Here is a 24,122-nt window from a genome sequence, read left to right as displayed (position 1 = left end):
TCCCTCTCCATCAGAAAGATGGACAAAACCATGAACAATAACAGTGACTATCTCCAGTTGAAACTCCGCATCTCCCACCACTGTACCATTCCCATGCACCTTGTCTACTGCCCTCCAGGCCCCTTAGACGACTACTTTCCGGCCTCCCTCACCCACTTCTTGGCAGACAATCTAAAAAACAAAAAAAACTAATCTATCTTACTTGGTGACATTAAACTAGGCTTGAACGACCCCAAAGACCCTGCCACCAAATCGCTCAACACAGCCCTTAAAACCCTAGGATTCAGAAATTCTATCACAGACCCCACCCACACGCTAGGCAGAACACTAGATTGGATCGCCCAACACAACTGCCCTCTATCAATCTCAGGTAATACCCCTACCCAAGGTCGGATCACCACGTCATCACCTTTGGCATCTCCACTGCCAGAACCTCCTCTTCCCCCTCTCACTCTCTACCTCCCTCACTAACAAGAAGTGCTTGCCAACTCACGAAAGAAAGACTTCTACCTTTCCTCCAAGGACCAGCCTTTAGACCCCCCTCCCCCTTCTCCAATGCCCCAGAAGCCCAAGCGTACGACACTGCTATCACAGCAGCGGTCAATTCTATCGCCCCACTCAAACCTCGAAAAATAAAACCCACTAGCCACACCAATGCATGGTTCACCACAGACCTCCTCAAACTCTGTACTGACAAACGTGCCTCCCTTACACTTTGGCAAGCCACCCAAGCTGACAAAGACAAACAAGACTTTAAAGCACGCTCAAAGAAGTACAAGAAAGCCATCATTCACACCAAAGCTAAATCCTTCAAAATAAGAATCTCTGACGTCAAGTCTAACACAAAATCCATTTTCTTTATATTCAGAGAACTAGAGACCCCCACACCCACCCCCCAAAATTTCACCAAAGATAAGACCTTGTGTCACAACATCCAAACAGCCATGCGTAACAAGCTGAATTCACTACAAACTAAAATCCTGAACACCAAACACGTGACAACCAGCCCACCCCCCCACCCCTCTTCTCCTGACACCTCTCCCCTTTTCTCTTTTAAGGCCATACAGGAGCAGGACATTATCAACCTCATGACTACTATAAAGCCTTCCAACTGTAAGGGTGACTCTTGACTGGCTGCAATTTTCAAGGACTGTGCAGACACTCTCGCTCCATTCCTAACAGCCTTTGTCAACGCTTCTTTTGATACTGGGAAAGTCCCCTCTTGCCTCAAGGAAGCCTGGGTCCGACCCCTCCAACAACAAAAAAACACACTTGACCCCACTTACCCAATAACTACAGGCCCATCGCCACTGTCCCTTTCTTACTTAAGATATTGGATAAAGCAACATACCTACAAGTACAACACTTCATAGAAGAGAACAAACTCCTAGGGTTACGACAATCCAGCTTTCGCCCCAGGCACGGAACAGAGACCGCTCTACTTGACCTCAAAAACCAAATCGCCGATGCGAGAGACCAAGGTAAACCGGTCCTACTCCTACTTCTTCGCCTCTCTTTCGGCATTTGACCTCGTAGACCATAATGTCCTATGCCACCACCTCACCTCCACAGCTAAATTCTCCCCTGACACCACTGCATGATCACCTCCTTCCTACAAAGTAGGACCAGGCAGGTTTTCTCTGACCTAGCCTCGGCTTCACCTACCATCATGCTCTGAAGTACCCCAAGACTCCTGCCTCTCCCCTACTCTCTACAACAACTTTACAAGCCCCCTCTTTCTCATCCTTGATGCCATGGGCATCTCCTACACCAACTACATTGACCTGACGATACTCAGATCTTCCTCACACTCTCGGGCAACTATGACACAGATTCCACGGATCTTAACAACATTTACACCACCATCCAAGCGTGGATGGCTGTCAAAGGATTCTGCCTCAACTCGGACAAGACAGAACTCCTGCTGGTAGGATCCACTGAAACTCTCAGAAATGGATACCCAGTTCAGCCACTTCACCATTGACTCCATCAAAATCCCAGTATCTGACACGTGCTTCTACCTAGTATACAAATATTGTGCATGATTAATATTTTTGCCCTACTATTCCTCCCAGTACTGTACGAATGGCACATGATACCCCTCTGACATCCTTACTGCACCCGCCTGTACCCCAACCTCCTGTCAGTCACCTGCCACTGCTTCTGCCAAACGCAGCATAACGGTTATCCCCTCCTCTACTACAGACCTGCAATTCCAAATGGCCAGTCATCTTGTAGCTCTCACGTTTATACTCCTTCCTTTAACTCTCCTCAGCAGTGTTTCCACTCATCTGCCTTATATCGTTCCGTTCCCACCATGGGTCTAACAACCCATCCCCCTGCACCCCGGAGACCTCAAGCTTCAGGTCCCTCGCTAGCACGAGCACTCCCAGACAACTGCACCATTATTAGAGCTGATAGATCCTCAGGCAAAGGAGGAGGCGTAGCCTTCATCGCCAAATCCCAGCTAAGACTTACCAGCACCCAACTCCCCTCGGCAGAGTTGCTCTCAGTCAAGCTGCCCCTATCCCACTCAAGCACCATACTTATGCACCTTTTATATATCGCCCACCTGGCCCCATTTCGTCATTCTCCTCACCCAAAATACCAAGCCAGGTGCTCAGATCATCCTCCTAGGTGATATGAATCTAGGACTCCACAATCCCAAAGACACTAACGCTACAGCTCTAGAGCACACCATCTCCCGAATCGGCTTCATGTCCTGCACCTTCAAACCCACACATGACAAAGGCAAAACCTTGGACTGGTTGGCCGAACTTAATTGCACCACCACGATACTTAACGAACCCTGCGAATGGTCAGACCACCATTGCATCACCTTTTCCATCCAGGGCAACCTTACACCGGACATGCTCCGCCCTATCACTAATATTCCACTGAATATTGATACTAACCCCTCAAAACTAGTCGACACCTTTAATACCTCCAAGAAGCAAGCAATCGACCAGATTGTGCCACTCAAACTCCGAAAATCCAAACGTTCCACCCACTTAAACAAATGGTTTACTCCGGAGCTGAAAACACTCTGGAATGAAAAAAGGTCAGCAGAGTCCCTCTAGGGGGAAAAAACAAACACTCCAACAAACAAGGAAAAATACATGACTATCGCCACTGCTTACAAAAAATCCATCAGGACAAAAAAGGAGATCTATAATGAAAGAATCGAGAATGCTGAATCTAGCACTAAGGAACTTTTCACCTTCCTGAGGGAACTAGAATCCTCTTCCCCTATCATCGATGACTGTTCTAAAAATGAAACATAGTGTGCGAACATCCAAAAAGCCCTCTCTGACAAAATAACTCTTCTCCAATACAAAATTAACCTACATCCTATCCCACATTCCTTCAAAGATTCTCTGCACAATATTCCACCTTGTCCCCTCTTCCAATTCTCTCAAGTCTCCATTAAAGAAGTGGAAAATATTATCTCAGGAATTAAACCGTCTAACTGTCAGGGCGACATATGCCCCGCTACAGTCATCAAGGACAACGCAAGAGAATTAGTCCCATTCATCACCACTCTGATAAATGCCTCATTTAAAAACTGTGCTGTTCCCAACAATCTCAAGGAAGCCTGGGTCCTGCCCCTGTTAAAAAAAAAAAAAAAAAACAAAAAAAAAAAATACTAATGTTGACCCCAATGTGCCCACAAACTATAGGTCCATCACAACAGTGCCGTTTCTTCTTAAAATCCCAGACCGCACAGCCTATTTACAAATACAAAAACACCTCGAAGACAACAACCTGCTAGGCCTTCGTCAATGTGTATTTAGACCCAGACATGGTACAGAGGCGGCACTGCTAGATCTCAAGATTCAGATGGACGAGCTTAAAGACTGCCATTCTCCTGCTTCAGGATCTATCAGCAGCATTTGACTTGGTAGACCGCGAAATCCTCACTCGACACCTAACTTCAGCTGCCGCCTTCTCACCGAACGCGGCCAGTTGGATCAAATCCTTTCTCTCCAACAGAACCACCAGGGTCTTCTCTCCCTCAGCTTCAGCACCACCAGACCCCATTACCTGTGGTGTCCCACAGGGATCTTGTGTGTCGCCCACACTCTACAATATCTTCACCAAACTCCTATCGACCACCTCGACAATCTGGGTGTCACGTATACCAACTATGAAGATGACAACCAGATCCTCGTCACATTCAAGACACCAAACTGCTTAACGACATCTACCTAGAGATCCAAGCGTGGATGGCCAATCACAGCCTCTGCTTAAACGATGATAAAATGGAGCTACTTATCGTTGGCTCCCAAACTCGTTTAAACAAACTAGACTCACGCTATGAGTCATTTAACATTGATGGGAATATCATTAAAGTCTCGAGGGAAGTCAAAACGCTCGGTATTTACCTTCACTCTTCGCTGACACTAAATAGACACGTTAACTCCTTAGCCTCCACCACAGCCTATACTAACAAACTGATCGCCTGCAAGCCATTCTTATCTACCACCAGCTGTACCACACTAGCAATACCACTTTTACTCTCCAAGCTCGACTATTGCAACACACTATTCATTGGGACCTCTGTATGGAACTTAAACAAACTCCAAGTGTTGCAAAATAATGCCCTTAGATCAGCCCTCAATATCCCGAGATCGAGTCCCATTTCCACCCTCAGAAGAGAAGCTCATTGGCTACCCATCCGGGATAGAATCACTCTCTGCACTCTGGTCATCACTCACAAGTGCCTAGCCAATGCAGCTCCCGCGTACCTTACATCTAAATTCACAAGACACCAGACCAACAGGCCCATCAGATCCAACTACCTCAACCAACTTACTATCCCCAAATTCAACCTCAAAACAGCAGGAGGGGCCAGTTTCCCAGCGCTAGCAGCCAAATGCTGGAACACCCTCCCCCATGACATCCGAGTAATCGCTGCTTTCTGGTCTTTTAGAGCCAAAACCAAAGCCTGGCTCCTCAGTCCAAACGACTACTAAGTCTGTCATGTCCGTCCCGACAACCACATGATCTCTGAGTGTGCAGTCCATCTGATGGGTTGTTAATAAATTTGCTTTCGTTCCTTTACTATTTAAATATATATATATATAACATAACTAATAATGTATAATTGTAACCAACAATACTTCACACTGGTTCTGATCTCCTGTTTTTCGACTGACTTGAAGTTGATCTGTAGCACACCTCCAGTATCTATTTCTGTAAAAGGTGATTTGTACCAGATGTATTGTAACACTATTTCTATCTCTAAGTCTAAGCACCCAGTTACCCTTAGGTGAGGTGCGCTATATAAGAAAATAAACTAAACTAAGCAGTGAAAACCCTCAGTCTATCTGGACTCCACCTTATCCATGATGAGACAAGTCAAAGCAATTGCCTCTACTGCAGCCTACCATGCAAAACTCATGAACACTGCCAGGCCCTTTCTCTCCAAAGAGAACAGCACTAACATAGCCAGAGCTATCACCGGCTCTAGGTTGGACTACTGTAACATACTCTTCCTAGGGACCTCCACAAAATATCTACAAAAACTGCAAGTAATCCAAACAGTGCTCTGCGTGCAGCCCAAGGTATCTCTAAAAAGAGAACACATTTCGGACGCTAGAAAAATCAACCCATTGGCTCCCAATTAAGGAGAGGGTTATGTTAAAAGCCCTGACTCTTACCCGTAAATGCATCCACCTCTCTACACTGGCCTACCTATCACAACGAATCCACCCCGCCACAGCTACAAGGCCAACCAGGACACCCTACGCAAACATGCTCACTGTGCCCAGAGTAAAAAGCCAGGGCAGGAGGTGCTAGTTTCCCTACCATGCCTCTCTACACTGGAACGCCCTTCCTGTTGTGTATGTGACGTGCTCTGTGTAGGTGTGGTTGGGTAAAGGAGGGTGGTGTGTTGTGTAGTGCTTGTCTGATGTGATGTAGCCAGTGATGACATGTGGAGTGTTGATGAGTGAATGATGGAATGTTATAGGAGAGAGTTCTGAATGGTGGCAGTTACAGCTGGCCTGCCTGGGAGATGGGAGCCGGTGTTGTCCTACCTAATGTCCTATATATGTCTTCAATGTGTAACTGTAACTAAGAAGCTGGAATAAACTATATGAAGTAATCATAATCAGCCTGGAACCCACATCATTTCATTGGCGACAAGTCTGTCTCTGAAGGTGAACCTATGCTACCAAGGTGGAGAGGAAGCTAAGTGAATCAGCGTGAGAAAAAGACACTGAAGGACCCTGCTGTGGGGAGTTCAGGAAGGACCAGAAAGACTGCAAGAGGAAGGACAACGCCGCCCTCAATCTGTACGTCCCATCACCCACGGCGTGGGGTAAGGCTCAGGAAAGGGTCCCCTCTTCACAAGTGCACAGTTGTGCCTTAGCCAGGGCGAGTGCTGTGTCCAAGGGGCTGATTCTGGCAAATCAGGATTTGGTTGAAGGAAGGTGCGAGCCAAAACATCAAGTGTGGTAAAGCTGTCCTAGTAATAGCTTGGCAGTCCATAGGACCTGGGAAACGCTGGTCCGAGGATTTTAGGATTCAATCTACAAGAAGTGGTCCACGAGACAAATGACTGTCTAGTAGCTCGTAGTATTAGTGAGTGCTGTGTCTGGGACATGTGGGATTGAAATTGGGCCAGGCGAGGAGAGGTCTGCGCACATCCCGTCACCAGGGGTATTTGGTAATATGGCTCAAACACAGGAGGAATGGAGCTAGTATAGCAATTTGACCGTTGGTCATTGGAGTTCCGCTCTCGCCTACTTGCACATGGAGAATGATGATGTTGTCCTCCAGCCCATGGAGTCGGCGAAGCTTCGGAACGCTGATGTCCTGATGTTCCGGAAAAGGATCCGATGAGGAATGCCCGATGCGTAATGGGACTGGTCGGGAAACAAGTTAAAAGGCTCGAGGAAAGGACCCTGTGGAATCGACATAACGTGATCACCTCACGTGAATGGGACTCGGAAGGAAACTAGTCCTGATCGTTGTGATTTCACTGCTCCATGCTTCGGAGCCGCTCCGCCTACCTCACTGCGATGTCTCAATCGGTGAGATGCTGTGTGGCAGTGCTATGTGGACACAACCAGCGTCCGAGTGTTGAGATCTCTGCCTCATGAAGAGTGGCATTTATGGTGGACAGTGATGAAGGCATGCCGCTCCGTCTCAGTTAGCGAGGAGTCCTGTAGCGGCCAATAATTAACCAACTGGGGCAAGAGCAATGTTGTGAACACTGTTGAGGTGAGGCTGAATAGCCTGTGTTTGTAAGGGATTGCATGGAATGCCCCTTGTGACTTAGCAGAAAAGTGGTGTTGATGGTCTGCAATAACTCCCACCTGGTTATCTGCAACCATTTAGCATTCACTCCAACTTGTGGATTGTAACAATATAGTTGGGTATGGTAGTTCGTATAGAGTGTAACGCTCATTAGTTTCCAGCTAGCTATGGCTAAAGCTAAAGCTGGTTTTGGAATGTGAAAAGTTTTCCAAAGTGATGTCGGGATGGTGTGGAAGTAAGTTTATGGATTTGGGATCTGTATATGACCCATTATAAGCGGGCAAGACACTCTGCATATGCAGAATTATGTACCATTTTTTAGATGCTTGTGTGCTTTACGATTTCAGGTATGTGCATTTTGCTGTTGTGGAATGGTGAATTGTTATGGTAGGAACCTGCGTGCATCGCGAGTATGCAGGAAGGATCATGGTTGTGTGAGTACGTGTGTGATAGCTTTAATCATTTTGAGGATTTTCAGCAATTTCACGCATGTTATTAGTGCCTACTTACGGCTATGGACTTTTAGGTTAATAAAAGTTTTGGGTATTGGTATTTTGCTTCACTTTCGGCAAGATATGGTTATAGCATTTATTTGTTAAAATGCATATCCTTTTTACTGTTGTGTTGTATAGTTACAGTAGAATATATTGTTACAGCATTCTATGGTTTTGGAGTGCATGTCATAATTCTGACTCTGATTATATGGAGAGTGTCAGTGAGAGCTTGGTAATGGATTGTACTCGCAGTGAGCATGGATTAGGAGTTGTGGGTCTTTTTGGATAGGCGAGGTAGCAAGTGCGTATGGTGTGAAGGCGATTTAGGTACAAGTGTTGCGGTGTGCATGCATGGTTTGTGTCGTTTGGGTGATGTCAGTGGGAGGTATTGTCTTCCCGTGTGGGTATTGATTTACGGAGTTTACCTGATTTGGTCAATGTTGGAACAACCATGCTGTTGTTCTAGAGTGAGGTAGCGCCTCTGCTCTTTTAGTGCCAGGAGGTTGCGTTTTTCTAATCCATGTTTGGGTTTTGGGTCTGTTTTATGGAGTTTATCAGATTTTGGTAAAGGGTGAACAGCGATGCGGTTGTTCTAAGGGGAGGTAGCGCCTCCTCTGGGGCTTGTTGCCCTTCTCATCACGGGGGACAGTGTGTAGCTGGAGGCAAGGGGGTGCATGGCTGGGGACGCCCAGCAATGACACATTGGAATGGGGTGTGGTGGCGTCCTGAGGTGATGAGATTATTTTTCATATTATTTGTTGTGTTGTGTTGTCCTTGTTTTATAGTATGGGTCCGACTTGTGTGAGGATGTCATCTGAGCCAATTGGAGTGTTTAGCCTCACCAGTATTTGTTGCTGGCATTGGGATTGTGTGGCCACCGCTCTCAATGTGTTAGGTAGGTTTGTTCAACGTGTTCTGGTGGAATGTGCTCGGTTTGTCGAGTGGATGGGTGTGTGTGAACTGAATGATGTTGTGTTTCCACTATGCAAGTTTCTTGCTGGTGTGAGGTTGTGGTTGGCTTTTTGGGGGCTTTGAGGCCCGATTGTGCTCTAGAGTGGCAGTCTAGAGGCCTGCTGGAGTACCAGGGTGGCAGCCTGGAGACCCGCAATATTTGAGGCGGGGCGGTTGGTAGGTGGCTAAAAAGTTTTGTGGTGGTGTCGGGGCATAGGTGAAGTAGCCCGGTGTCTGGGTGGATTTGGTCCTGGGGGTGAGAGCCCAGATGTCTGTCTGTGGCAGGAACAGACACAGGGAGCATGGTGATTTTGTGATAGGTTCAGGGAATGTAGTTCGTTCTGGTGTGTTGTTCTGATGGTGGGGATTTGCCGTGGAAGTGTTCGTCTGTGAGTGACATGTCACGTGTACGTGTGTTTTGAAAGGAGGGAGGTGTGTTGTGTAGTGCCTGTATGTGACGTGCTCTGTGTAGGTGTGGTTGGGTAAAGGAGGGAGGTGTGTTGTTTAGTACTTGTCTGATGTGATGTAGCCAGTGATGTCACGTGGAGTGTTGATGAGTGAGAGTTCGGAGTGGTGCCAGTTACAGCTGGCCTGCCTGGGTGTTGGGAGCCGGTGTTGTCCTAGCTAATGTCCTACATGTCTTCAATGTGTAACTGTAACTAAGAAGCTGGAATAAACTTATATGAAGTAATCATAATCAGCCTGGAACCCACATTATTTCATTTCCTATAACGCTTCGTGCCAAAGCCTGATTTGGTGCCTTCCGCAAAGCCATAAAAACCACTGTTTGCCTGATCAACACCACAGTCCCTGGGGACTACTCCCCACAGCTCTTGATAAACCTGCAAATGTAGCTGCAACTAGCTGACTGTATTAATGTGCTACCAATGTAAAATATGTATTCTGTACCTCCCTGCAACTAAGCTCCCTACAAGTAACAGCGCCACGATGCTCATGGGCTGTTTGTGCGCTATACAAATGTAAAAAATAAATAAACTTACTGACACATCTCTGGCTCGTGTGTTCTGTCGATCCAATGTCACACTAGTCAAGGCTATATTTCCTTGCGTCCGTCACATTCCTTCAACTGAAACAAATGTATGTACTTTACCTTCAGGGGCAGACATATGTATTTGCTATGTCTAGTGGCATGTATGCAGGTCTTTCTGTGCCCTTGTGAATGCTGAAAACTGTGGTGTATGCTTCTGTGTTAAGATAACTTGGGACGGTTTCCTCTGAGTTTCTATCAGTCGTGGTCCAGGTCTCTAGTAACAGGGATGTGTATCTTCTTTTCAGATTGGAAATTGGGAATGTCCAAACACTGGAGGAAATCGGATTGGAACATGGCAATGTCCAAACACTGGAGGAAATGAAGAAGTACAAAGGTACACCAAATTCTTTCTTTGCAAACTTTTTGTGATGATAAAACTGTTACGAGCTCAGTCATTCAGTGAATTGTTTGAGATCACCCAGATTTTAGAGTCTGAATCACAACATATTTTCTGGCACATATGAAGGAATGTGATAAAGCTTTGCCTGATTCATTGAAATGTGTGCATGATCGATTTATCTGTCTATCCCTTAACCTGTCTGTGATGTAGAATGGAATAATTGTAAGCGCTTTCTAAGAGACATGGGGGGGGGGGAAGAGGGGATTAAAGAACTACATATAACAGGCCCCGTTAAAATTAAATGTAAAAAAAGGGAATTTGATTGGGTTACTCAATGTCTCAAATAGTCTGATTACCACCTGTTACAGGAACCCAATCATACAATCAGACAATATCTGCTCCCAGGCTACCTAATGCGCTCTCCAAGCGCTTTCTATCAACTGGCCTTATTGTGCTTTAGGCTCCATTAGTTATGTACCTTGGATGTGTGAGGCCAAAGAAGGGGAGTCCCCAGAAGTGAACGAACGTGTCGTCTGTGTAAAATAGACGGTACCTCTGAAAATTGGAGACACTTTTTTGGTCTGTAAGGGAATGTGTGCTATTAGGAAAACGTTTTGGTGCCTTTTGCAGTGTGGGTTAAGATAGGTATCAGATAAAGTACTGTGGAAGAGAGTGCTAAATGGAGTGTTGGGAAAGATTGTATGCCGTACCCTTTGGGTTCACTACAACAACCCTGACCTCCTGGCAATCGGATCCCAACCTTTGGTATGAGCTTATACGGTTGGTAGCATGAATGATCAGCCAGGCTTATCTCAAGAGGGGTCAGTGTGAGCTGTAGGGGAGTTACACAGAGATTCACAGTGACCGGTATTCAAATAAATTCTTACACACAAGGTTTCTTGATTAAACCATTATTCATTTAACAGTCAGTTAGAGTAAGCCTTCTTCAGAAGGGCAATATAATAGTAACACACAAATGCACTCACACACTCTTAATACTTCTAAATCATTAAGTACCCTTTTGGGATGGCCCATAGACACCTCCTACACACACCCTCCGGTAACTTTAGTAACTAGGACACTGTGGACATTAATATACCACTGTTAGCATTTAGAATCAGACTTAAGAGTTTGTCAATGAGAGAGGTTATTGGGACAAAACAAGAGATCTCACAAATATTCTCAAATCAGGTAGGTACTTTTGTAAAACCCCAATGCAAAGTTAGTTAACCCCTTCCTGGAAGGAAGACCAAACACAATCACAGAGGGAAGAAGTCATTCAGGGAACCAGGATAGGCCAAAGTCAATTGGGCGAAAGTCTAGGTGGATTGAAGCACTTCTCAGAGGTAGGTAAAAGTCTTGCACAATGTTTTAAAAGTCTTTGTAGAAAAGAAGAATTCAAAGTTGGGCCACAAGTTGTTTTAGACTTGTGAAGTAAAGAAGATATCAGCAACTCTACAGCACAACCACAACAAGTCTCACCAACAGAAAACAAGTGCAGTTACACAACAAGAAGGATGTTCTATTAGACTGTACAGTACCTTTAGGTTTAAAAAAAGTGCAGCAGATGACTTCAGTTCCTGTGCAGCTCTGCTGATCCTGGTGTTCCTGGGCCTCAGTCGTGGGGACAAGAGGGAGGACTTCTTGGGACTCCTGCACTGCAATGTGACGGTCACCAACCGCAACCGACAATCTTCAAACCAAGTGGCACTTTAGTGTTTCAGCTCCTCGTGTCTACTGCAACCAGCACCAGTGCAATTCCTAACTGTCGAGAGGGACTTTCCTTGCATCTGGGGTCCAGCACTCTGAGGTGGCTCAGGCCCGGTCAGTCCTGCTTCCTGGGAGTCCGGAGGATCTTCCTGGAGCTCTTGGCCAGCTTAAAAGCAACACACTCAATCTGGTGTTCCTCTCCCTGGCTATTCGATTCCAGCAGCAACTCTGTGGAAATTCTACCAGCTCCGAGAGGATGTCCAGGTGGCTTACTTTGGAGTTGATTGGAGAAGTCTTCCCTCCAGGGGCGTCTGTCGATACAAATTTGGAGTTTCAGCACAGCAGCAGAGCTTCACCGGGCAAACCAACGGTCCAGCAGTTGCTGCAGGCATCCTCTTCAAGTTCTTCTTCGGATTCCTTTGTCCAGTGGCCGACTCTGCCTTCCAAGCCAAAAAACCTGCCTTTTTTGCAGGTTTCTCCCTATTCATTCCAGCCTAGCTGTCAGTCACCCAGCAGGGTGGCTGCCTTGCCGGACAGTCAGCCGGCTAATCACCGCAGAGTGCATTTGAGTCTCCTAGGAGGCTAAGCAGAGGGAGTTTCGGGCACCGCCCTCACTTCCTCCCCCTACCAGACACCCGGGAGCCAGAGGCGGGCTTCACTTGCGAATCCCACCAAAGGCAAAGCGAACAAGGGGACCAAACCTGGTTTGGCGCGCAGAGTAAATCTCAAGAAGGACCTTTCCAAGAAGAAATGGCGAAAAAAGACTGGGGCCATTTTGACAAAAATTGCACCCTTCGGCAGCCCGCGGTAAAAGTAAACTACTGCCACCAGCCATTCGTCGAGGAAAGGGTAACATAACATTGTTACATGAGAAGCTAGACAAAGGGGATACTAGGTAACCCCTCCAGCACCCTATTGTAAAATAGTGTGTGCTTGGTCTAGAAAGTTACAAATGTAAGTATTGTATTGTTTATTCATTTATAGAGCGCACTGGGCCCGTGGGCATCTGGGCGCATTAAAGGTTACAAAGTTACAGGCGACCAGGCCAAAAATACATATACATAGATTCTTTTAGCAGACATGTACATATTTACATTAGATACATTAGATACATTAGTTACAGTCTCTTACTTTGGTATAATATACAAGATTTGGTGCAATCATACATACATACATACATACATACATACATACATACACACACATGTGGTCGCAGATCTCGGGAGTGCAGCCACCTCTTAACATTAGTCTTAAAGGAGTGGAAGGGAGAAGTGGCTCGTAAGGAATCGGCGATTGAGTTCCATAATTGCGCCGCCAAGACTGGAAAGCTAGATCCACCTGTTTTTTTTTAGTTTGAAATTGGGTATTCTAAGACTGTTGGATTGCGCCTTTCTGATAGGTCGTTCTGAGGTTTGTTTAGAAAATCTATCAATGAGGTATAATGGAGCCCTATCGGACAGACATTTGTGAGTAAGGTTAAGTGATTTGAACTTGATTCTGTCATTTATGGAGAGCCAGTTGGTAGAGCGTCTTGCGTGGGAGAGATGCTGAGTTTTAGGCATGCCTAAGGCAGATTTTAGGGCATTGTTTTGGAGTGTCTGGAGTTTATTGGTATTGTTTACTGCTTCCCAAGTATAGGGCATTGCAGTAATCCAACTTGAGAGGATTAGGGCCTTTGCAATCGTAATGCAGCTTTCTGCAGACAGTAAAGGTTTGCATGCATGAATTAGTTTGCATGTGTAACTAGTAGCAGAGGCTGTGGCGTTAATTTGTTTATTGAGGTTGAGTGCAGAGTCCAGGTAGAATGCTAAGGTCTTTACCTCCTTAGAGACTTTGATCTTAATTCCATCAATGATGACGGAGTTGTATTGGGGAGAGAGTTTAGTCAATCTGTTAGGAGACCCAACGATTAAGAGCTCCGTCTTTTCGTCATTGAGGCATAAGCCATAGGTGGCCATCCATGTTTGTATAATTGAGTAGATTTTCTTAATCATAGTTACATCTATGTCGTAGTCTCCTTGGATGGGGATGAGAATCTGGGTGTCGTCGGCATAGTTAGTATATGAGACTCCACGATTGTCAAGTATGTCGAAGAGGGGCTTGGTAAACATATTATACAGGGTTGGAGAGACACAGGAGCCCTGTGGTACTCTGCATGTAATAAGTACTAGGTCTGCTGCGGAGGAGGGTGTGAAGACGATCATGGATCTATTATCCAGAAAGGAGCTTATCCACATGGTGGCTTCCTTGGAGACGTGGGCGGCTGATTTTAGGTGGTTGCACAGGACATTGTGATCAACCAGGTTGAACGCGGCAGATAAGTCCAAAAGGAGAAGGATGGAGGTTTCTCCAATGTTTTTCCGATCATCTAGTTGCTTCTTCAGGTCGATATGGGCAGTCTCTGTCCCATGTCTCGGTCTGAAGCCTGATTGGCGAGTGCCCAATAGGTTGTTAATCTCTAGGTAAGCTTGAATCTGGAGATGGGCAGCTTTTATTGAGGATTTTAAGAAGAAAAGGTACGGTTGTGATTGGCCTGTAATTGGTGGGAATGCTGGGGTCTAAGTTTGGCTTTTTTAGTAGGGGTAAAACCCAGGCATCTTTAAGATTGGTAGGAACTGAGCATGATTTGAAGGAGGAATTGATGAATGGATGAATGTGGTAATGAAAGGAGCTAAGTCCTTGGCAGCTTCTTTAATAATCTGTGCTGGGCATGTGTCTCCTAGAAATTTAGAGGGTTTGTGGGAGGTGATGAGCTTTACAACCTCAGTAGTTGAGATAAAGTTGAATTTGAAATGGTGACTAGGTTTGATTTGTTTGAAGGTCGTTTTTTGCGGGATGGCTTCTTGTAGAGTGGTTTTCTTAGCACTAATTTTCTCTTGGAGCATGGTTATTTTTTTGCAAAGGGCATCTTGGAAATCCATGCACCAAGATTTGTTTTTGATGCATGAGTCACTGGGGGTGACCGGGGATTCCAATTTCCTTAGGATAGAGAAGATTTCTCTAGTGCTGGCTTTTTTTATTATTTCATTAAATGTATCTTTTTTAGTTTGGATGATTTCTTTTTTGTACCTGTCGGCCAGAGAGGTGAGACGGTGCTTGTTCTGGTCAGTCGGGTTGTTTTTTTCATTTGGCTTCAGCGTGTCTTTTCTCATTGCACAGAGCTTTCAGGCTAGGAGTAAACCACAAGTTCAAATGATCTATAGGTTTTTCTTTGCTGAGTTTAAGTGGTGCAATGGAGTCAATGGCAGAGTTGTTGATATTATTATACAAGTCAACCAGGTTTGTTTGGTCGCAGGGTAGGTTCGCAGAGTTAGTGATCGATTGGATCAGGGGTAGGAGGTTGGGGACTGTTATGTTTTTTTTTTTGTATATCTAGTTAAGGGAGGGTGGGGCCATTGGTCTAGCCGAATTGGTTTGGGGACTATCTTGAATGGTGAATGGAATTAGGTAATGATCTGTCCACACACAAGGTTCTGTATTCGTTATGCAGGATATGCAGTTGATATCTGCGATCCAATCCAGGATGCAACCTTTTGTGTGTGTAGGTCCATTGTTCCTAAGAGTTGGGCCTGCTTCTGTGATGGTATTGGCTAGGATGGTGGCGTTGGTGACGCTGGTATTGTTCAAACCTTGGTTGAAGTCTCAGAGTATAATAGTTTGGTAGCCGGGTTTAGTGTTGGTGTTAAGGAGGATCGTTCTGTCTTCTTCAAAGGTCCCTAGCGGGCCCGGAGGTCATCATACAAGGTGCATGGAGACAGTGCTGATAATCATAGGTTGACTGAGAGTAGTTCAGCAGTGAGCTGAGGGCTAGATTCAATTGCTCTCAAACCAAGGTTAGATTTGCAGATGAATGCTGTGCCTCCCCCTTTGGACGTTTCTCTATCTCTTCTGTTGATAGTGACGTTTTCCGGGACAGCTAGGGTGAGGGGCAGGGAACACAGCTTTGTGGAGCCATGTCTTTATAACGGCTAGGAAATCAAGCTGATTGGTTGTGATGTCGACGATTTCTGTGGCGTGGGCTACGAGAGATCTGGCGTTGATAAGAGGTCGCTAATTTTGTGGGATTCCTTAGTCCTATTTTTAGATGGTTCTTTGTGGCTGAGTGGTAACTGGTCAGATACCTGATTTTGTTTAGAATTATGATTGATAGTGCTTGGTCTAGTAAAGTCAATTTCACTTTACTGCTCTTGGAAGCTGTAGTTTATCCCAGAGAAGGTATTTAAACCTTTGGGACATATAAAAGACATCCTGTGTCACTGCACTAAAGGTGCTGTGTGACACAATGTAAAAGATGCCTATGGAGTTTGTCAGGCTCCACAACCAAAAGAAACACACTGTATAAATAAGTTGCTGGGAGTCTCTAAGGTAGAGAGGAATTAGCACATTTCTGAGAATTCTCCCTAACGAAGAGCAACAGCGAGTCCTACTATAAAGGCACGCCACTGTCTCCTGGGAGAAATGTTGAACTATTGTATGAATAAGGATACGTATAAATGTTTTGATAAACCAATATATACATGAAATAATAAAAAACGATGCAGATTTCTCACTATGTGCTTTAACATATTAATTTTCTTGTTTATACATTTAAGGTGGGTTTAACTGTCGCTGCACCTTACATTTCAGTATTTGTCAGGATCAGTCTTTTTACACCCTCTAACTGCAAGGTGTTTAAAATCAGACTCTATAAGCTTCGATCTAAGTCAACTACAAGGGACTTTTACCCAGACCACAACTCCAGGACATAGTCCTCTGTGACTGGATATTGTCTGACGGAGCCTTTGCACTAGATGTGGACAGTAGCTGAATCTCAAGTATCTCCAGCACACAGTCCTTTTAGTCAAAAGCCATGGGTCTTCATAATTTGGATTGTCCCTTCCCTCGAACAATGTTCCTTTGGTTCGTTTGGCTTTTGTAGATTCTCCACTCTCATTTGTTTTGAGTGTTGGCACTACAACTCCCACAAGACACTTTGTCCATTTAGTGTGACTTTAGCAGTATATAGTTTACTTGACTTTGTCAGTGCTATATGCCAGACTACCTGAATTGCAAGCTAAAAATTATCGAGCAGCACGCTGCCATATTGCAGTAAGACCATTGTTAGACTGAAAACTAGACTGATTTGCAAGGAGAAAACTAGTAAACTGCCTTTCTCATGCTCTGCTCCAGTCCAGTGTATTCTATCATCCAGATGGCAATCCAGACTGTCAAGGCCCCTTCAGTTTTGAAAAGAACTGACGACCTAGCTCTTCCAACAACACTTTGGTGTAACCAAGATTCTGGATAACTTGTACAGACCCTCATCCCTATATTGTACTTTTAGAATTACTTCTAACGTTTACTTGATGACTTGTTAAATTCATCCTACCAATGTTTTGCTCTATGACTTGTACAGCGCTCTGTTTGTTTAGACTCACTTGAATTTGTTAGGACTTCATTGCTTGATCCTCAGTTATGATATGATAGTTTATTTATAACGTGCTTAATACCCAGAGGTTTCTAAGCGCAGCGTGGACCCGAGGATTGCCCCTGTGTTGCTCTGTGTCGGCTTGCTTCAAAGGCGAGCACGTTGCGCCTGAGCTATCCTCCCGAGATGACTGATTTGCTTAGCACTGCAAATGTTTCTATACTTGCGTCCCTTGGCTTAGTTACTATTTCTTATCAGAGTGATCAAACCACAACTCCCTCTAAACAACCCCCTTAATCATTCACTTGTCTACTGGCACCATAACACTCCTTGAGGTGTGTGGACCAAAAGTCCTTTAAATATATTCCGTCTTATGGATTCTCATAGTTTGTTTCCGCTGTGGTCCTTCAAGTGTTCAACCACAAGTTCTGTAACACAATTCATTCTTCTGGGTACACTTTATCAGTGTCTGAGTCCCAATAATAATTTCCTTATCTGGTTTTCCCTCAGTGGAATTCCAGGTTCCTCTCTTGGGATGTCTTTCCTTTTTGGCATCCTCAGCTCCCCCTGTGCTTTCGCTTGGTTTCTCTGCCCTGTCTCGCTGTCTCTCCCTGGTGTGGTATTTAGGTGTTTCTCCCCTACTCACTTCTTCCACGTATGAGTTTGCAGAGGAGCAGTTCACCTCCGTTCCTCCTCAGTAGCCTCTACTGCAAGGTTGGTCACAAGCCCATGCTCTCCTCTCTGCTGATCCGATCTTGGTCAGCATTTCCAACCTCTCAGGAAACTTGGTCTTACTCCAACTGGAGTCCATAATCGTCTTTGTGGACTCTGGTTACCTGAGGGGGGGGGTCAGCAAAGCCACTACTATTCCAGTGTATTTCCAACAGCTCCCATCACTGCTTTGTATATTTAAGGCTCAGTATTTCCTGTTTATGATTGGTCTTGTTTCCTCACCAACTGTTGATGGATTTCTAAACTCTGACCTGGTGGGCAGAAGTTTAGGAGCCCCCCCCTAGTTTAGTGGAACTGGGGAACCTTCTGGACAAGCCCGACCAATCTAGGTTGCTTGGCAGGTTGTCAAGTCTAAGTCTGAGGAGGGGGTGAGAGTGATTGGAAGCCCACAATGAGCATACACAGTAACGACCCACAGATTACTCTTAGACAAGTGTATATGAAAAATATCTATACATTTGTCGGCCAGACCAATAGACACAAATAAACCTCAGTTATATAAAAACAGTTACCACACAAGTACTATACAAGATAATATATATACAATACGTTTCCTAATGCGACAATTGAGTAAAGCACAGCCACAACCTGTAAAGAGAAGGGTGAGTTAACATAGTGGGAGCATTAGACAATTCTTCGGAGTAGTCCCCTAACTTTCAAGTCCATCTCTAAGAAGTGCTCAACAGTACAGTTGTGCGTAAAAGCACCCGATCGCGCAGGCAGAACAAAAAGCGGTTCTTCTTGGGAGAGCTGTAGCAAGTCAGGAAGGGGCTTGAGGCGATGAAGAATTGGCTCCCACTATTAGAGTAGGGTCTGCCCTTGGCGGCAGAGCAGTTTTCAAAAGGTGAGAATAGCTAGGGAGCGCAGGCTAAGCCAGCCAAAAGCGAATACCCTTTTAGGGATATTCGTGCGTAAAAGAGATGGTAAGTGATGCAAGTACTCAACAACCCTCTGCACAGTCCGGACCAAACTTTACCAGTTTAGTCAAGGTCGCTAGTATTTCAGAGGCCTGCAGTTTCGCTGCACTCCGGCTCTCAGCACTTTCGGGATAGGATGATCGTCCATGATGGACAGTTGCCTTTTCGCTACTTTCGAAGAAGATGCAAAGAAAATTCCAGTGCAGCAGGCTTCAGGGCACTGGAGAGCAGGTCAGCAAGGCACCTACAGCGCCAGTCATCAACCAGTAGTGACACGGGAATCACAGATGCATGCAGTGTTATGCTCTCTCCTAAATCGAGACCTAAAGGAGTTAGGCTTGTGGAAATTGGCTGGAGGGGGCACTGGACCACAAGCAAGCAATGTCCCAATGTCCCAAGTCTCGAGTGTCAACTTAAGACCACAGCGATTCAGCGGGATACCCTGAGGTAGAGCTGGACAGTTCATTGGCTGGCCCAGGAACACTTGTACGAGCGCGAGAAATATATCCAAAGAAGCTTGTTCGGCGGGTAAGCAGGGGGTGCAGAGATAGTTGTTCCCAAACTCAAAAGGGGTGAAGCGCCTTGGCAGGCCTTCTTGATCGATGAAGAAAACAGGGGTACGATGGGACAGCAGAGGGCGAAGGGTGCCAAAACCTTCCAATGCATCTCCGGTGGTTTCACAAATCGGTTTCTTCGCACAGGATACTTGGCTTCTTCTGTAGGTTGGGGAGAATTTGGTTGATCGATCTGGAATTGATGCAGAGCCCCTTCTCTTATCCAAGATTAGCTTTGCGCCAAAATCGAGGATTTCCACTTGAAGATCTGCTCTCATGCAGGCATCCCAGTTGTAGACCATTGATGGTCCACGGTGGTCCCAGTCATTCAGGCACTCCAGACATTCTGGCACCAGTAGTGTGGATTGCGCCCATACCGTCCCAACCTGCTTCCTGGGGGTGGTGAGACACACACACACACACACTCACACTCACACACTCTCTATGCCCAAATAAGGAAAACCCAGGTTACTCGACCTGGGTGAAGGCAAGGGACAAAATGGCCAACTGCTGCCACCAGTTCGTCCCAGGCATACTTGTACATTCACCAAAAAATCCTTGGAGGGTGTCTAGGGCCATAAAACCAAAAGGACCCTAGCGCACGGTACTGGAAGGTACATTGTGCACGGTTAAAAAGTTATCAAGAAATGGCAACATAGTCGAGGACTAAGGGAAACAGTTTCCCAGTACTGAAGGACGTTTGTTTCCCCAAAACAAGGGAGCAAAAGCCCAGGGGAGCGTAGCTGAAGGCTGTGCTCCAATGGCAAAAGTCAGGATGGGATAGCCAAACAAAAGCAACACGTTTTGTGGTCTACAAATGGAGGGAACATTACGCACAGATGAAATCTTTCCTAACACTCGCCCCTTCCAGACCAAGGACAGGGGGAACAAATCCACTCCTGGATGGGCCTCATGTTCAGGTCGGTTAAACATTCTGGACAACCCATCAGCATTGCTATGTTAGACACCTGGCCTGTGCTCAATGGTGAAGTGAAACCCTTGCAGGCTTATGGACCACGTGAGCATCTTGGGATTCTCTGCTTTCATGTCCATTAGCCACTTTAAGGGCTTATGTTCAGTTTGCACAGGGAAGTGGATCCCGTAGAGGTAGGGCCACAGCTTCCTTAGGGCCCACACGATAGAGACATATTCTTTCTCCACAGTGAACCAGCTGAGATCTCTGTCCTTAAGCTGGCAACTAATGAATCCAATCAGGTATTCCTTGCCTTTCTCATTAATTTGTAATAGTACAGCACCTATCCCAGAGTCTGAGGCATCTGTCTGCACAATAAATGCACGTTTGTGGTCGGGGACCCTGATGACAGGGGCCTGGCACAAGGAGCCAATTTAAACCATTGAAGGCCTTCTCACACTCCTCAGACTAAGAGACCTTCTTGGGCTTCTTTGGAGTTGAGAGCAGTCAGAGGGGCAGCTATGGTGCCATAGTCGCCATAAAACTTCTAAAAAAACTGCTTCATGTCCAAAGTAGACCACAGATCCTTGACCAATCTGGCACTTGCTGGCCATTATGGTTAAGTGGGCCTTCTGAAGAGCCTGTAACACTATTCTAAGGTGTTCTACATGTCCTTCCCCGGTGGCACCGAAGACTGCTATTTCACCCAGATAGACTAAGCAGAATTCATCCTTCCCATTTAGAACATGCTTCACAAGTCTCTGTAAAGTGGCAGGTGCTTTTTTCAACCCAAGTGGCATTACCCTGAACTGGTAAAGGCCTTATGGAGTTGAAGATGTTATCTTCTCCTTGGCATGCTCTGCTAGGGCTATTTGCCAATATCCTGCAGTGAGGTCAAATGTGCTGAGGTACTTGGAGGCACCCACAGTATCCTCCAGCTCATCAATTTGAGGTAGGGGGTGAGCATCTGGTCTGGTGCCATCATTCAGAGCCCTTAATCCACACAAAACCTAAATCCAGAGGTACCAGCATTTGGCACTAGAACCACAGGACTAGACCAAGGACTATTGGAAGGCTCAATCACCCCAATATCCAATATCTTGTTGACCTCAGCCTTGATGTAGGATCTCACCTTCTGTAGCCCCTACTTTTGTTAGGTACACTATCCCCGGTGTCAAACCTGGAGTTGGTGAGAACAAGGAGGAGAACTGCCTCAGTAAAGTTCTTACTTTCACTTGTTGTGTCAGAAGTCGGTTGAGGGGCCATGTGGACATCTTCAATTGAGCCATATGAAGGACCATTCTGGAATAAGTCAGGGTTAGGTTCCGATTCCTCCTCTTCCTTGCCTGATGCCAGCAGCAGTGTAGCTATTTAAACCCTAGGGATGAAAGCCTTCCGCCTATTTATGTAAAACACTTTAGAGGCCTGCTCGGGCCTTCTAAGGTCCACCAAATAGTTGACCTCACACAGCTGCTCCACAACTTAAGGCCCAACCATTTATCCTGTAGGGCTCTAGGCCTTATTGGGTTCATGATCTGGACTTCTTGGCCTGGGGTGAAGTGAACAAGGGAAGCCTTCTCGCCATATCAATGTTTGACCAATGCCTGATCAGCCTTCAACTTGTCACAGGCCTGAGCCATCAGGAGGACTTTCTCTTCCTTAGTCGCCCCACATAGTCTACTACATTGATGTGGGAGCTCCTACCCTTCCTTGAATATGGCCAGTGGCCCCCTTACAGGGTGACCAAAAAGAAGCTCAAAGGGGCTGAAGCCAACCCCCTCTTGAGATACCTCTCTGTAAGCCAAGAGTAAGCATGGTAACAGGAGATCCCATTTTCTCCTTTTGGGGTTCTTCCAGAGCCCCAATCATGCTCTTGAGAGTTCTATTAAACCTCTCAACTAAGCCATCTGTTTGTAGATGATAAGCCGATTTAAACATATGTGACCCCACACTCCTTCCACATGGCTTGCATATACTGAGACATAAAATGAAGCCTCGGTCAGAAATCACTTCTTGGCAGTCAGTCTTCAATGGGATGGCTTCAGGATATCTTGTGGCATGGTCGACCAACACCAAGATAAACCTATTGACAGAGGATGTCTGAGAGTTAAGGGGACCAACCATGTCAATCCCTACCCTCTCAGTCACTCCCACAACCGGGAGTGGCACCAATGGAGCCTGGATTGGTGAGTCACTTTTCACAGAGATCTAGCAAGTGGCACAACTCCTGCAATGTCCTTTTACCTCAACCCCTTTCTTGGGATGATAGAAAGGCATGGATAACCTTTGCTTGGTTCTCTTGATCCCAAGGTGACCAGCAAGGGGGACTTAATGCGCCAATTGTAGGTGGAATGGTCTGACGTGAAGGGGGACAACCAACCTCCTATGGTCATCTTCAGTAGACTCTGGGCTCACTGTACAGGAGCCCACCATCCCAATAAATCCTGTGCTTCCCAGGAGGTTCACCCTGAAGCTGGGATTAGGCCTGTCCCCTTAGGCCTTCTAAAGATGGGCACTCACGTTTGCCCTTACTGAACTCTTCCCCATCAGGACCACCTTCAACCAATACACTAGAGTTCAGGATGGTCATGTGGGTTGAGTATTTCAGGCAGCACCTATTCCTCGTCAGATTCAGGTGCTTGGCCAACTGCCTCCACCTCAGTGGTAGGTGTGTTTGGGGGAATGTGTCCATTGCCTCTTTTTGTTTTTCTGACTCTAGCCTTGGGTTTCCCCATTGTCTTTGGCTCAGCCTTGGACTTGGCAAGGGCAGCTCTTGTTTGTGACCTTGTGCTGGGTCTCTCTGCTGTATCCCCCACAAGACCTAAGTCTCGAGGTCATTTCCCAGCAGGACCTTTTCAGGGAATCCTCACTACTGTATCATTGATAGTCAGATTTACAGGCATTACTGGGAACTTGAGGAGGGGGGGGCATCAGCTAACTCGGTGGGTATAATGGGAGCTCTGGCAAGCTTCTCCTGGTTGACCAGTGCGGCATCCACCACAGGTCTGCTGGCTACACTATCCCTAAGAGCAGGAGTGTCTACTCCATTAATCCGCACACTGTGTTTAAAGTAGTGCTTAGTGTTGCCAAGTATCCTAGCATAAGCTTGTGAAACTCTTGGCTCCCAGGGAAACTAAGACTACATCATACTCTAGCCCACTGGGGAAGGAATCTGAATAGAAGGATGCCCTTGTGATAATTTCTTCCTCATAGGAGGGGGAAAGCCAGACTCCGAGTGGATCCCCAAGTTTTTCACCTTACATCTGGGGTCCCACTTCACATGGTCACTTTCTCCACAAGCCACACAAGATCCACTGGGTCTGTGTACATAGGGAGACTTATTGTAACCAGAGCTATGCTTGGGTAGGATTACTACCACTACTCTGACTATTCCCAGGGGACGTAACCTTTTTAAACATGTTGTGGCCCTTGTGAGAGGAAGATTTTTCAGGTCCCCCACCCTCCTTATCTTTGTTCCTTTTTTCACTCCTCCTGCTTACTAAAAGCAGGCTTGTCCTTATGGGACAATTGGAGTGACACCCATAAATCTGCTGCAATGGCTAATTTCGTATGACCTATCTGCTTAGAGTCAGCCAAGTACTGCTTAAGATCAGGGGAACAAGAAGCAACAATCTGTTCAAGCATGACTAAATACATTATACTCTCATGTGGTGGCCTTGTATCCTTCCACCCAACCAGTCAAGTTTTTTAAAGAACCAGCCACATAAGAAACCCAAGTATTACCTTCTTTCCTTTTGTAATCTTTGAATCTTTTTAAGTATTGGAC

At 45.9% G+C, this 24,122-nt stretch overlaps 1 protein-coding gene across 1 annotated transcript in view; it reads left to right on the top strand.

Annotated features, from left to right (window-relative positions):
• The window catches only part of LOC138516903 (E3 ubiquitin-protein ligase TRIM39-like), a 93,027-nt gene that overhangs the window by 30,007 nt on the left and 38,898 nt on the right, over positions 1-24,122 (top strand). The window contains exon 4 of the mRNA XM_069632359.1: positions 10,008-10,096. Within this exon, the coding sequence (XP_069488460.1) occupies positions 10,008-10,096 (89 nt within the window). The remainder of the gene's footprint in view (positions 1-10,007; positions 10,097-24,122) is intronic.

The sequence above is a fragment of the Ambystoma mexicanum genome, chromosome 6q, assembly GCF_040938575.1.
Source record: "Ambystoma mexicanum isolate Mex_15411 chromosome 6q, UKY_AmexF1_1, whole genome shotgun sequence".
Lineage (NCBI taxonomy): Eukaryota > Metazoa > Chordata > Amphibia > Caudata > Ambystomatidae > Ambystoma > Ambystoma mexicanum.
This window is presented reverse-complemented; position numbering and strand designations above follow the sequence as displayed.